Source organism: Mesitornis unicolor, unplaced genomic scaffold, assembly GCF_000695765.1.
Source record: "Mesitornis unicolor isolate BGI_N332 unplaced genomic scaffold, ASM69576v1 scaffold16808, whole genome shotgun sequence".
NCBI lineage: Eukaryota > Metazoa > Chordata > Aves > Mesitornithiformes > Mesitornithidae > Mesitornis > Mesitornis unicolor.
The window spans coordinates 16,228-32,726 of record NW_010201321.1 but is presented as its reverse complement, the minus strand read 5'-3'; the positions used below and the strand labels follow the sequence as shown (position 1 = coordinate 32,726).

The 16,499-nt window shown below is 35.1% G+C and overlaps 1 protein-coding gene across 1 annotated transcript in view; it reads left to right on the top strand.

The window, feature by feature from the left end:
• Window positions 1-16,499, top strand: part of MMP16 (matrix metallopeptidase 16 (membrane-inserted)) — a 71,465-nt gene that overhangs the window by 38,749 nt on the left and 16,217 nt on the right. Inside the window, exon 5 of the mRNA XM_010190032.1 lies at window positions 13,617-13,755. Within this exon, the coding sequence (XP_010188334.1) occupies window positions 13,617-13,755 (139 nt within the window). The remainder of the gene's footprint in view (window positions 1-13,616; window positions 13,756-16,499) is intronic.

The following is a 16,499-nucleotide window of genomic DNA, read 5'->3' as shown; positions in this document are numbered from 1 at the left end:
GAAAAAGGTAGTCCAAGGTTCTTGATATTCTTTTTTATAATGAAATGGTAAAAGGGGCTGTAAAAGGGTGGAAGTGGAGAGTATGAAGTATAAAATCAGCGATGACTTGGGGAATGAAGTGATTTGTAAAATTAGTATTACTGAATTTTCAAATAGAATAGATGCTCACATGTTTGTCAGATTTAAGCTACCAAACTGTCACAGAAAAGTATTGGTTATTTAGTTTCTCACAGAGTGCATCAAGAGGGGAATGTGTTAGTGTAAGAGAAATACCAAGAAATATGTGTTGGTAAATGGAAAAGGAGATTTAACTCATTTGAACATTATATTAATCATACATGCTATGATATTTCCAAGAACCATGAGCATGTGTTGACACAGCCTGTATAAATGAAGGCCTTTCAGAAAGCCAATCCTCATTCCGACTCAGTTTTACACTATTATTTGTAGAGAGACAAGGATAGCTACTGCAAGGCAGACACCTGCTCCTCATACTGTTATGGAACTACTTATTACACCTTTTCACCTGTTTTCATTGTTTAGCCCCTACTATATACCTGTCTGGTTTTGAAAATGGATCTATCAAGAATCCCTTGTATGATATTACATGGACAGGCATGAGGATTAATGAAAATGTCTTACACTTTTTCCATTTGAGTCATCATTGTTAGAATATTTGCAGTTTAAATATAGCATATAACTCAGCAGAACACTTTTTTCTCAGTTCTCAGAGAAAGCTTTTCAGTTTTAATCAAGAAAATTAATAATTTTGTAGTAATAAAAAATGCCCAATTTTCTTATCTTTCCATGGTGCAGAACACACCACTGCTCCATGAACTCATGGAACTCATTGTCTTTTATGTGAACTCCCTATGGGTACTGACAACAGAACTGGGTCCAAGAAAATTTACAGATTTTTATAGGCTCAAAGTGCAATCACTACTGGGGAAATAAACAGTCAGCTGCTCTGTAAAGGCCTTATGTTCATCCTGTGGATGAAGGTTTTTTTGCAGTACTTCATGTACATGTGCTGTTACCTACAGAGCATTAGAGGGGATGTGAGCATTCCAGAGATTCCTGGCTGCAAGCCTAGATTTGATGTCTTTAGAAGTCTTTATTGTGCCTCTTTTATGGCTGTCTGTTTATTTTTTCATATTGGGTCATCATCATGTGGCAGTGAGAACTTTTGTAAAGTCTCTGTCATTTTAGTTATTTGGACAAAATCAGAATAAATCGAAATGCTTAATTCAGTTAGGAATACAGAAACCCACCCAAAGGGAGATAGTTACCTTTTCTTTTCTTTTCTTTTCTTTTCTTTTCTTTTCTTTTCTTTTCTTTTCTTTTCTTTTCTTTTCTTTTCTTTTCTTTTCTTTTTTTTTTTCTTTTCCTTTTCTTTAATTTTATTTTCTTTAATTTTATTTTCTTTAATTTTCTTTAATTTTCTTTAATTTTCAAGTTGAGTGATCAGTCGGCAAAGATAGCATTAAAAACATAACTCTCGTACCTGAGTTGTTACCTTTAATATGTTCTGGGACACATGAGAAAAGCAATAGCACTGTGTAATGTCATCTCCAGCTGCACTATAATGCAGATCACAGAATCACAGAATCATTAAGGTTGGAAGAGACCGTTAAGATCTTCAAGTCCAACTGTCAACCTAACACTACCATGGCCACTAAACAATGTCCCGAAGTGCCACATCTATGTGCTTCTTGAACACCTCCAGGGATGGTGACTCCACCACCTCCCTGAGCAGCCCTTTCCAGTGGTTGACCACTCTTCCAGTAAAGAAATTTTTCCTCATATCCAATCTAAACCTCCCTGGCAAGATTGCACCAGTCAGGTGAGTAAGCAAGCGTGATACCAATATCAAGCTGGTTTTCAATGTTCGGGCCAACCCAACTCGAGAAACCCTTAAAACTTGCTGATCAGGAACGCCATCAGTCATGCAGGCTTAGGAAACCAGAACAGAGCTGTTGGGAAGAGTAACAGCATGTTGAAAGGGAAAAGATGTGAGAGGACTGGGGTGGAAAGTCTGTGTCTGTCAGACTTGTAATCCAAATAGATACACTGGACAAGTTCTGATGTGGAAGATTTTCCAGGAGGAGCCAAGTGAATCTTAGAAGTATATGATAGTGGTACAGGACATTATGTTCTTCCACATAAGGCCTAGATCAACCCATGATGTTGTTAGGGATCTCTAAGATTGCTGAGTTTCCTGTATGATATAAAATCTAGTGTCATCCAGCTGCTGGTAGTAACCAAAGGCTCTATAGCGCATTTTAAAGGTATTTTGCATAACACTTTTTCCTTGAACTGAAAGTATTTTATAGTTACTTAGAGGTTTTGATTGCTTCAGAGTAGTTTTGAAAACTTATACGAAGAAATGGATAAATGCCACTGCTACAGTCTGTCTACACGGGAAAAATAGTGAAGGCAGATGGATATAAATCAAAACTTCTACAAAAATCTCTCGTACAATTTGATAGTGAAGAAATTGTAAAATATGTATTTGAATAAGGCCGAAAGAATTAAAATAAAGGATAAAATGAAATAATAATTTACTAATGAGAATAGAGTTGTAACAAAATGATACAGTATTTCAAAAGTAAATATTAACCAAATGTATATCAAAATGTTCTTAAATTAATTACTTCCATAGAACACCAGATACTAGGAGCAGTCATAAGAGATGTGTATTTTTGAATGAATTTGTTCATATGCAGTAATTTAAATGTTAGTTTGAAATGTAGAGAAAAATTTTTTAAAAAACTGTTTTCATCTGCACTGGAAAGGGCAACACAAATACCCAGTAGAGATGACAGTAATTAAGTTATTTATTGCAGTTAATTACTGCACTCAGCTGAGCAGAGATAAGAAAGGGCCAGGGTTTAAATCAGACCTGTCTTCCAAAAGAGAACTATAGCCATGGTTGTGGATTCCTTTGCAAGTAAACTATGTTCATTTAATTAGGTTGTTTCTCTGGCACTTCTCTCTGAATTATATCAATCTTGTTTCCTTAAAAAATAATAATAGTTTAAAAAAATATTAATTGCCTCTTCAGGCATTTTTTTAAGCCTAAGATCTAAATTTAAGATATGCCTTTCTTTTAATGTGTGTGTATGTCTTATACTTTTAATATTCAAGGAAGCACATACAGTATTTGGATATACTAATAGTCAATCAAATAGATGTCCAAAACCATTTCTGCATAGCAAATAACCAAACTGCGTAAGGTACATAGGTGAATATTTTATTTTGTTTAGGAAAAGGTAATGTAAGTTCACAGTATTGTGCAGTTTTTTTCTTATTTGCCTTGTACTAGCCATTTATTTAGCAAAATTTCAACATATGATACCCAAAATAACTTTCACAGTTATATTCTATAAATGTTAATAGTTTTATATTCCTTTTATGTTGATGATTTTAGACAAAATAAGATTTCTTTGCAAGAGTTGAGCAATGAATGTTGTCTTTCAAATGAGAAAAATATAGCATGAAAGAGTGATCTGCAGAATCTAGTCTAAATATGAATAGATGATTTTCAAAGCTTGTTGAAGAACTGCAGAATTCTTGTATAGCTTGTTGTCAAGTATTCAGTATTACTCTGTGTATTGGAAATAAAATCAGAAATTCCACAAATCTGCTAGTAAACATGAAAGTGTTTTGAATATCAACAAACTCTGAGTGGGGAGCAATGCTTTTCCCCTTTCTTAAACGTAACCACAGAGGCGGCAGCAGCTCGGCTGAGGGGCTCAGCTTCTCCTGAGGTGGGCCTATTGGAAATGACTGTATCTGGCACAGGGCAGCCCTGGCCTGCTCTCACAGAGGCTGCCCCCACAGTTCTCCACCTGCCAGAACCAGGGCACCAACATCCAATACAAATGGCCAAAGTATGTGTTAGAGAAAGAGTAAAAGAAGGAAGCCTATAAAGAAAAGAAGAAATTCAAAGATAAAATAAAGGAGAAGAAACTCTGCATCTTGGATCCACCACTGTGCAGCACTAGAAGTGGGAAAACTGGTAGAACTTTATTGGAATTACTACAAAAAGTCAGGAGATGCTTCAGAGGGATTACCAATGTTTTGGCTAATCAAGCATACTTTAGAACTTGATGTTGAATGTAAATGAGGCATTTTTGCTCCAGCTTCAGTCATAGTTCCTCTTGTTACATCCTGTCATCCTGGTGGTACATAAACCAGGATGAGACTTTGGATGAGCAGGAGTGCACATCACAGTTCTCTTGTATATAGTGTCCATGAAGGAGACCTATACAGGAGCTTATAAATGATGAGGGAAAAAAAGATGTTTATCTTGTGAAGACAGTCAGAATGTATATGGAGTGCAATAGCCCTTTGACTCCTTTGGAAAAAGAAATGTTATTTTTTCATATTTTCCCTAATCTCTGAAGCCTAATTTCTGGATCACTGTAGTTGGCTGTTTTTTTTAAAGCACAGCCATAGATTTCTGCAAGAGCAATGAAAAACAGTTTTGTACATATATCAAATGAGCAAAAGAGGCTATTCGGGTCAATAGTTAGGACTAAGAATATGAAGCCGAGAAGATAGATTTTAACATTAACAGAACCATTTTTGACCTTGAATAAATTACTTGACGTTACTTTATTTTGTCGGTTACACAGAAAAATGGATAAGAACAGATACTAGGAAAAAAAATGCTACTGATTAGCAACAATTTCCTAGATAAAATCACTGTAAATAAAATGTATTTATTAATAAATAATAAATTTATTTACATGAATGAACTTTTCATGTCAATGGCTTAGCTGAAGGCAGACACCTTAAAGTGGGCTCAGTGTAGTACTTCCTGTAAACAAGTGGGTCAGTTTACCAGTTTTTTACTTACTTCTACTCTGAGTCACAGCAGTTAGTTCTTTTGCTCATGGTGTTGGTTAGCATTAACAAGGTGTTAAGAAAAAGAGTAAATACATAAAAAACAGTGGCTTTAACTTGTCTGGGCTTTAATTTGTCTGGAGGCGTGCTTCAGTGTCTGATTGGATGCCAGTAATAAATGGTAATTAACAGTGGTTAATAAATTGTACCAAGGAAGTACGTTCCTTCTTTGGGAATATAAAGAATCAACAGAACTAGCAATAGCATTTGGTGATGTTTTTACATCACTTTATTTTTAATCCAGTGAATTGGTCTCATCTCCAATGAGGAAATTATCAGGGACGTTCAGGATCTCAAAACAGGAGATGCTGAGGTTTTCCTGAGCAGTGTTAAATGCTCTGACTTCTCACAGTGGCTCTCAGACCACATTTTTACCCTATTACGACCAGGCTGTTGTCTCAAACACATTAGGAAAGATAAATTGTTTCTAGAAGTTCAAATAAGGCAACTTCAATGCATTATTCAACTGTTAATGAACAGATAGCAGTCCTTTGTAGTTTTAAAGGAGCTTTGTTTGTTCTTAATATGAATCATGGTAATAATAAGCTGAGCTAAAGTATTGTGTGTGTATAGAATAGCTCATTTAGTTAACTGTTTCCTAAAATGAGCTAGATTGGCAGTGTCCTTTTAATGTCTGATTCTAGTCTCACTAGTGCCAAATCTTTTCTGCTGTGGAACTGAAGCAGGACCAAGCTATAAGTTTCCTTGCAAATTCTATATTGGAAAAAATGCAAGACAGAAAAGGAAAATAATTTCAGCAATCATTCTCATACCTTAATTGTGCTAATGTTTTTTCTACATTCAATTCCCTGAAAAACTGAAATAGTGGATTTTTCCATATGAGTAGAAGCAAAGCCGCTAATCCCACATGCTGCAGGCCCATCATTGAGATTCCCTGGTGAAATTCACATGAACTGTTGAAGTATATGTAGAAAAGTGCCTTCTGAAATTAGGTCAAGATTTTTAGAAGTATATTTATTTTGACTTAGATACAATAAATATATCTTGCATTTCCCAAATTCAGGAAGTTTCTTAATAGTCCCATAAACTAGGGGAACTTCATTTTCTCGAGGATCACAGTCTTGATATATAGTCTCTGCGGGTTGTGTCATCTGGTATGTTTCTGTGTACATAACTGGAACTCTTATTTCTCAGAGAATATTTTAAAGTTACTAAATAGCTTAGTATTTTATTTACCACTGTTTGTTGTTTGGTTGATTGTTTTTTTTTCCCCACAGTACTCAGATGGGAAAAAATTAATAGGATACTCATTTGTCTGAATGTTTCAGTCTGCTGCTCCTGCTTTGCAGAACTGCTGGGTATGTTTAATTTCCCATTGACAAAGGCTTGCTTTTGTACATGGTCAGAGGTAGTTTATGAGGAGAAAACATGACCCAGTGTGAAACCTTTATGTATTTTGTCAATAATTTTGAGCTGCAGTATTAATTGGAATTCAGCATTTGACTAACTTTGATTTGGACTGAGGTATTATGTTTGTTTGCTGGTTGTTTTTGTTTTTTTTAATTAAATAGTCCAAACAGTTATCCTGTGAAGTTTAGCCACAGCAAAACTTCTCTCCCTAGCAGCTGTAGATACTATTTTATTCAGTTTTGCATCTTATTTGATCTTTTGGTGGTGGAATACCCTTAACAGCACAATATATATTCTTTCACTGAGAGAAATTCACACAGAGTTATTTGCTGTACAATATGAGGGTATTTCACAAATTACTGGGGGTTTCACACACATTTTTATAAACATAGACAAAATGTTGTAATTTACAGTGATTTGTCCTTGGTTTTCACCTTTCTCACTCCCTGCCTTTAGTCTTTTCCTGCTTTGTGTACCTACAGCAAGGTTTGAGGTTCCCTGTAAGACCAGCACAAAACCTAATTTCTGCTGAAGTCAGTTTAATCTTGATCTCCAAGTAGTTACAAAAGTTACCACTTGAGAGGTTTCAAATTTTTTCTTCTCTCTAGCTCTTTGTAGATTTTTCAGAATGTCTGTCACACCAGGCAATTTTTCTGGGTTTCATTTGGACCTCTGAGTCACAGTGTCACATGTCATTACAGAGTTCCAGATAGAGTTCATTAGGTATAAAATAAAGGGCAGAGCTCTAGAGATTTTGTAGCAAATTAATGTTTTATCATTGGCAGTGGTTGTTGATCCAGAGATTCAGGAAAAAATGAGGTGTTGAGAGAAGAAAGCTCCTTTAATTTTGCACTAAAAACTCTACCAGCTTATGTATTATGGATGAATGTTTTTAATTCTCCTACCCATCAGTTGTGTCCCTTAAGGAACCTGAAAGATGTTTAAAGTGAGAACAAATACTGAAATTGAAAGGATTTCATAGGAGTAGAAATTTAAATGTTCATTTAAAAAACAAACAGAAAAATAAAAAAAAATAAAACCCAAAAATTCACAATAAAACAACAACAACAAAAAACCCACAAAGAAAAAGAGATAGCAGCAAGGTTTGCTAGCAACAAATAGAAATAAATAAAAGGAAAGTTACAAACTGGTTTAGAAACTTTGTTAAAAGAGTTCATAAAATAAAACAGGAAGGACATTTTAATACACCCATCACTAGAAAGCTAAAATAAGTTTATTGTAAGATTAGGAGGAGACTGTATCTGACAATAAAGTATGAAAATTATGCATTATGATCCAGATTTTTTTACTCTAATACAATCTTTCATTCAGGATTCTCCAAGTTGTTAATAAATAAATGCTTTATGAGGAAGGCATTTGCTATGATCCTATATGATATACTGTATTTTAGACCTTTCACTTAATCACTGACTTTCATCTCCCTCTACAGCTACCTGAAAGGAGACTGTAGCAAAGTCGCGGTCAGTCTCTTCTCCCAAGTAGCAAGCAATAGGACGAGAGGAAATGGCTTCAAATTGTGCTACGGGAGGTTTAGACTGGATGTTAGGAAAAAATTCTTCACTGAAAGAGTTATCAGGCAGTGAAACAAGCTGCCCAGGGAGGTGGTGAAGTCACCATCTCCGGAGGTATTTAAAAGTTGTGTAGAAGTGGTGCTCAGAGACATGGTTTAGTAGTGGACAGGCTATGGTTAGACTCGATGATCTTAAAAGACTCTTCCAACCAAATGATTCTATGATGCTATGATATGTGCAGGAAAAAATACCTAGGGCATTTGCTGACAGTGCAGAATTATTTATGCATAACCTTTGTTCAGTTTGTTTTTTACTTTCTCAAAAGTATACCATCTTCTAAATAAAACAAATTTCATATCACTCAATTTGAGTTACTGCTTCTGCTTCTTCATCCCACTACTTTTTATCTGTAATAGTGTTTCTTAAACAGCTTACAGTCTCTCCTTACTCAATGTTCATTTTCTGATACTTAGATATATTGCTCACTTTTCAATTAAGTTTTGATTATTTTTTTTGTTTCTGTTGTGCTTTTTGACCTGGGAATAACTGTCCAAGTTTAATTTACTTATTATGTCTATAGTCATAATATTTCGTGCTCCATTATTGTGCAAAATCCCAGCTGCACAGGAGTGATCCATATATTTGGAGCTATTGGGTAACTACAGATGCTTACAAAAAGGCATTTGCTAGCCAGCAAGGCAAGGCACTAAAAGCTATACATTCAATGTATGTTTTTGTCAGGCTTGGAATTGGAGTGCATGTGACAGGCGATGTGTTCAACCTGTCTGCAGGAGTTAATGTGTCTTGAGGAAGTGAAATGATTAAAAGTGTATTTAACCAATATGGTAGCATAGACAGTTTTTGAATGCACAGTATTTCTCAAAAGAGTAAAAATTCTGTTTATTCAGTATAACTAAATACACTGAGAAGTGTTTTGTCAGAGAAACTGTTTCAAGCTATTTATTTCAAGTGTGAAAGAGCTTTCTCTGAGTGAATACACCTTCTCTTGGAGTATGCCTTTTTTGAATTTCAATAACAGCTGAACTGTGTTGGCAGCACATTTTCACCGGTTTTACCTGTTTATCCAAATGCAGATTATAAAATTGTGGTAAATAGAACTTTGTTTAAGATAAATTAAGTACATTTAGCCATATGTGCTGAAATTATCTATAAGCAGAGCCTATCCCACCTGATGCCTCAAAGATATCCTTGGCAGGCTTTACAGCCACATGCTAGAGTTTCTTAACTTGAGTTTCAGTTTGAAGTCTGGCAGTCCAAAACTGTTGAGTCCAGTATGTTCATAGAAAAGTCAGCCAGGGAAATTAAATTTACATAAACAAATTATTCTGTCAACCTCTGCCAGCACCTGTCTTGCCCAGTCTTATAAATTATCCAAACTTCTAGTTCTGCTTTCAGATGTTTCCAGGTATTTGCTGATTCTTGTCTTCTGGCTATCTCTAAAAATACACCTACTGGCAAATCACATGCCCACTTCTGTCTGCTTTAATAAGACGATAAAAATGCTAAAATTACACATTTTCAAAATTTCTGTTCTGTGGAAACCTGTAGTGTCCTTGCTGATGAGCAGTACCCCATTTTTCATGATTATTGCTATGGCATGTATTAGAAAATAGAGCAAGAAAATAAGAAGCCTACAGGATTGCATGAGCAGAAGAGAGAGCATGGTATGTTATGTTCACAGTTATGTTTCAGAGTGGAGTATTTAGACATTAAAGTCAATGACACAGGGAGATCTTATTTCAAGCCACAGATCCTTTATCCTTAATATTGGCCAGATGTGTTACATTATTGAAAGGTTTACTGCTAACAAGCAGAAGGATTTAGTCTACCAGGTGGTTTTAATATGAAGCAACAAAGATCTTGAATTAGATCTTGCAATCAAAGTGCTACTATTCTTGGTGATATAGAAATAAGGTGAGTGAAGACTGAACACCAGTGAGCAGCTGTGACTGTTGCTGATTGCTTATGGCTTTTCACACTATGATTTGTTAAATTGTCATACATGTTTCTACAGATAGCTGTGGATGCTCTAAGCTTCCATGTGGGAAGGAGCTGTGGAAGGAGTCAAAAAGAGTGAAAGTCCATCAAGTGCTATTAATCACAAAATTGTCATCTTTGGTTTGGGAGATCCCTGAACCGCAAATAATGAGTGACTAGTAGAGTGTATCAGAGAGGTGTTACTGCATGTTCCCTTTGGTTTTATTGCCATAGACTAGACTGGACTACACTAGAGGATTTGGAAGGAACCTACAGCCCTCATCTAGTCCAGCTGCCTGACCACTTCAGGACTGAAGTCTTATCTGTTAATTTTCCAGTCACTCCAGTGGAGATACAGGGTACAGGCTTAGATGAACCCTGATCTAGCCTTTCGTGGTCATCCTTATGATTTTATGTTGTTTGCATTATGGCGAGTTGAACTTAGGAGAGAAATATTAGAGAATGGACAGGTTTTATCTCAATTGAATTTAGATGCTGACTTTGTACTTCGCAAACATCTAAACAGAAGACAGTTTTTTATATTCCCTTTATAATCGTGTAGAGAAATAAACAACCAAGTGAAGCTTACGGTACAATGTTTCTGTGAAGGACCTTCATTGCGCCAGGTTCAGTGATTCATTTCTAAACAGATTTTTACATTGTAGTCATATAAGTCTGGTGAAATCAATTCTACTTATGTAATTCAGTGAATGCTAATCTAGCAGTATTATTACAGAAGTGGTAATCTCATTTCTCTGTAGAATTTGAGAAGTAATAAGGTAAAAAAAAAAGAAGAAAAGATAGTGAAGAATCCTGATTTTTCACAATACCATGACTACAGGATAGAGTGGTGATATTCTATAATCACTCTCAGGTGAAAAGGCCTGTGCCAATCTAGGATGGACATGTATACACAGTAACACCCAGCTGAATTAATTTCTTGTCATATACCTTGAATATTTTTTTTGAAATCTTATGGGTGCATAGTACTGACATTACCATATGTATTTTTATATATGTATATACACACACACATGTATATTTTTAAAAACAAATTCCTGGGACTGTGCTGCATGAAACAAACATTCCAGCTTTGCCATAATTTTATTATTGTCAAGATTTTAATTGTGGCATAGCAGGGCAAATTATTGGCTTGCTGAAGAATTTGAGAAAAATGTAAATATGAATAGTCTCACTATTATGCTGCAAGTCATTAATATTAAAATGAAAAACACAATTTGACATACCACTCAGTACCAAATCTGCAGAATATAATTTTCTTGGTCTTGTTATCAAAATGATTAATGCAAATGTATTCCAGAAATCACTAAGGCTGAAACATCACTCATTCTCAAGAAGAGGATCTTTGTTGATGTGTTGATTTTACAGATTTTGTTGCACTGTGAAATCTGTGTTTGCTACAGTCAGTTTCTTTCACAAATGTGTGTTTAGTCTCTTTACTGAGGTCATGCCACTGACACTTTGATGTTACACCAGAAGTCACCAGGATGGGATAGTGCTGGCCCACCAGCAGTGCAGTACTGCCCAAACTAAGATGGCTGCTTGCTACTCCGGCCACTTCTATTCTAGCCTTTAAAGTGTGTGAACTATTGAATACAGCCGTGACTGTTTAAAGTTTAGAGTTCTTTCTGGTTTTTATGGTTTGGTTTTTTTTAAGATTGATTGAGTCTGATCGAAAGATTATTCCTGTCATTAGAACTACAGACATCCTTCTCTGGTAACACAGTGTAATTTGCAAGATCTGCTTTTATGTACCATCTGAAAGTTAAGATTAATTAGCCAGCCTAGAATGTTTAAAGCTTTGTCTATAGCACTGATGTCTAGACTTTCCTGAGTGTCTTGGGAAAGTCCTGAAAGCCTGAACATTTCATTTATAACCTTTGTTCAATGAAGTGATTATGTGTCTACTTATGTCCTTTTGTATTCAGCTGCCAGCCTTTGTTCAGCTTTAAATATCTTGCCTATTTTGTACCCACAACTTGATCTATGTCCTTCTGAGTTGGTGGACATTTTATGAAAGCTGGATATGTTCCTTCCTGCAGCTAAACATAGTCTTCTAAGATGTGTTTTTGCAACGAAATTCAGACAAATAAAAAAGGTTATCTCTGTCTTGGACTGAAGAAAGTCCTGATTGGAATATTCCATTGTACTGAAGATAGTAATAGATATCACAAAGACGGCAGTTTTAAATCGATGCAGCTTGCTACTTGTTTGTCCTTTGTTTAACACTTTGATAACTGATCTCTGAGATACTGCCTGGCTTTTGAGGGTTTTATAGAAATCTGGGGAGGACAAATTTGGCCTATAGAGACTTAACATTACATCATTCCTTTCTAAGTCATTCCTAGATTGATGATGCTGAAAAAATCTAACCTTAAAATCCATTTTAAGCATGTATTGCTGTTTCAATGAAAAAGTACTTCCAAATGTCTGCTTTGAGGATATTTCCCCTAATTTTAATGTGAGGAATTTTAGTAGTATTATTTTCAGACAGTTGCAACTTTTCAAGATAATATTTTTCAGGTTGTGTAAGCTATTTGAACTTTTTTTAACACCAGAGTTCTCAGAAATCTGGGACTCAGTACAACTCTTTCAATTTTAGACTCATTTATGCACATGATTAAGATGTATTTTTGTACGTATGTATTGAGCTGTTTTGTATTTATATGACCAATACTTTTTGTGGAGATTTATAAATTTTTGAGTCATTGGAAAGATAAACAAAAGACAGCAGCGATCTCAGGTTTGGAAAGATGATGAACACAGTTCATCATAAGCAGACTTCTACAATGTATTAATCTTCTCTGTAAGCTGTGCCAGTTCCCATAAGAGCACAGATCTCCTTTGCATGGCAAGTTGACCTATACAGAAAGAAGGCTGATCTGCCATGTAAAAGTACGACAGATCTTTGACAGAACAGTACTTTCTTTATCATTTAAAGAGTTTTGTTTTAGCTATTATTAATGCTGCAAAAATGTGAAAATGTTTGTAAAAAGTTAAATACTTGCTTATTCCGTTCTTCATCTCTAAATACTGGATGAACTGGTACTATTGTTATAAGAGCTAAAGAGGTACAACAACAACATCTTTATCAACACCCACCTAATATGTCACATACTCATCTCTCAACTTTGACATTCTTCATTCCTCAACAATGCAACTTCCGTATGACACTCACTTAAAGCAATAGCATATCCCACAGAGAAAAGCCATTTTAAATGTCAACAAGCTGAGAGAAATTTACCAGGACACTGGACTTAACACCTATAACTGGCTGTAATGTTAACTGTTCTATTTCGTATTACACAAGATGACTGAAAATCTTCACTGCTGTAAAGTTGTCTTCAGAGTGTAGTTCTTATCGGACTGATATAGTGATGTTACAGCTATGGCTATCAACTTTCACTTTTAGCAGGCACTGGAGAAAAATGGCTTGCAGATATGGTTCAGTCTAAAAGTGCTTGTAATCAGTCCAGAAATTTTAAGTTTGGCCCCTTATCCAGGTGATGCTGAGAAAGTTACATCATCTCATACAGCAAGCTATACATTCTGCTGGAGGCTATCTGCACCAAACACAGAGTTCACATGGATAGCTTATTTCTACCACAGGGAACTAGTTCTGACACATCTGTAATGTGTAGATGTGACACGAATGTGGTTATGCAAACAGCAAAAGGTCGTGCTCTAAAAATGCTAGGATAGGCTGTTCAGTATTTCCAAGACAGCAACTGAACACATATAAATGCCTCAAAGCATAGTAAGAGACCTATATTTGGTTTCCAGGATCAGTGGTTTTGGCGAGTCAGAAACAACAGGGTGATGGATGGATACCCCATGCAGATTACCTACTTCTGGAGGGGACTGCCTCCCAGCATTGATGCAGTTTATGAAAACAGTGAGGGGAATTTTGTCTTCTTTAAAGGTAAGAAAAGAAGAAAAGTAAGATACTGTGTAATGCTTTCGGCTATGATGATTTCTTGGAACATATCTTGCTTATTTTTACTAATGATTTGTAAATCATGTTGCGAACTGGTAGCTAAATGTATAAGAGTATATGACTTATGTTTTCTAATTTTGGCAACTACAGCTTCAATTTATGATTAACCTTCAGATCATTTACATATTCTGTAAAAATTTAGAAGTATAAATAAAAGACATAGCAATGCTGTGATCTACTGTGAAATCCTTTTTGAATAATTGCATTAGGAATTAAGAATGAAAGCATAATTTTAATTGTGGTTCGTTTCACTCTTCTTCCTTTTATACAAATGAAATTTGCATGTATTTAAATGACATCTGTGCTACATATATCTCACTGTACTGCGCTGTACTTCCTTCACCTGAAAACTGTGATGTCAGGAGTTTCAGGTGGGAAAATTAAATATCTTTTGATAAATGTGTATTTATTATTTTTAAAGAAGCATAAACTCTAGAAAATATGTTGTATGGACTGAATTGTTGCTAATAATTCTTTTCAAATTTTCACTCCAGGCATCAGCTCTTCTTCAAATTTAAAGTTCTTGAACATATGTCTGATTTGGTTTCAATGAGAAAATTATCCTATATGTTAAGTAAATACATGTTTAGCAAAAAAGGAGTGAAAACCGTGTTAGGTATGTTTTATAAGATAATACTTTGGGAGACGAAAGAAGAGACTTAAAAGATATGTGAAAAATTATTCAGCTATTTAGTGTTGTGAGTGATTAACTTGTTAAGTCATTACGAAAAAGTAGATTTTTTTAAAGTTGTTATGTAAAAAAATTAATTTATCTTTACAAGTGGAATCATTACCAAGGAAATAGAAATAGTATTTCATTCACTATGGAAACTTTGTCATCTTGGGAATCCTAAATGGGAAATGTTTAATAACACGCAGAAATAGTACATAACAGTGCAATGAAGATGAAGTTATGTTTTACTAATACAGAAATTGTATTTTTGTGTGAATCGTAAGGAAAATTGCATTCCATATAGCAAATTTTTCGTTTACATGACTTCAATAAATCATATGCATTTACCTCTGTTGCCATAAAATAAACTCCATGTCATAAACTCTGGGAGTTTCATAAAATCTGGAATTATGATCAAGATACCTCCAAATCTCCATCCTTCTGCTTGATTTTGGGTCCATTGAACAGACATGGGAGAATTCAAATATATTCTGTAGATATTCCTTTGCTCATCACTGCTACACAGAGAAAAGGAACTACTCTGTGCATTCCAGACCTCTGCCTCGATAATGCTGGGATCTATTACCTGAGCTTCAGATAGGAATGATTAAGCTTAGTCTTTTCCTTCCCAGTGACCTCAAAATATATTTTATCATTATTTAACTCTTCACCCCTTGCTCTCTAACTCTAGTTATATCTTAGAGGGATGTGTTGGTTCAGTAGTCTCTAGGTTATAGATAACAAAAAACAGTTTATAAAATAGTCTCCAAAACTTCTTCTAAAGATATTTATAACATCCAACGTCCCCTAAGGTATAGAGTCTTGAATCTCTGGTGTGTGCTGGAGAAACGAATCAGTGTGTAAATAGCCTCCCTTCAGAATAGCTACTGTATCTTCTGCAGATGCTCAAATAAAGGTTCCAGGCACACCTTCCACCTCCTGTGCCCTCTTTCACTCACATTGGAGGCTTTTTTACTAGTGTGAAGCAGTGTCTCTTGTGACTGACTGGTTTTTCACTCCTGCTTTCATACTTGTGGAACAATATCTCTACTCTCTGAAGGTGAAGAAAGGAGTAAGCCAATTTACACACCTGTGATTGCTAGTGAGTAATTGCCACCTTGCTTCACCTTAACTGCCTATGCTGTCATAGGTTCAGGATAAACAATATTCTCTTAGGCCAGTGACATTTTTAAGATTTAGGTAAAGGAATAAAAGTATTTAAAAACTATTTTTTTTTATAATGGGAGGTTTGTTGTAAAATATGAGCCATATGCAATTGATATAAGGTGACAGCTAGGGATAGAACATTTATATATAAACCTTTGAAATATCTTTATAGCTCATGTTTTTGCTATCAGAAATCTAGCTACTCTTATTGTGCTAATAAAATCTATCAGTATATTTATACCTATTTGACATTATTCCCCTGAGAATACTAGAAGAGCCTGTGAGATAATTCAAAATTTGTTAGATGTCTATAGAAAATCAAGCTGAAACAAGTTTAAATCAAGCTGCTGTAAAACTCATACAACCGATGCTAGTAGCATCATAACTTTCAATTCTGCTTATTCCACTGCTTAAGAGTTTTATTTTGAAAAATAGATTTACTATAGTGTCAGATCATAGAACAGAGAAATGACAGAAAAAGGAAGCATGAATAGTGATTTTGGAATACTAGTTAGAAGACACTTGATCCTGACTTTAAAGACCAAAATTAAGAGCAAGGGTGACTGGAGAAAAAACCCCCTTAGAATTAGATACTAGCATTTTAACTAGTTTCAATTGAATATAATCACTAAAATTTTTGGGATTTTTTCTGATCACTCTAACACTTACAGTGATTATATACTATATCCCACACAGGTCTTGTACTACAAACATATCGTAATTTCATATAACATGGACAAAAAAATTAGTTGTTGCCAACCCAGAAGCATAACTATTCAGCATTCTGATTCTGCAAAGGAAGAACTGCAGGTGCTAAAAACTGCATAAT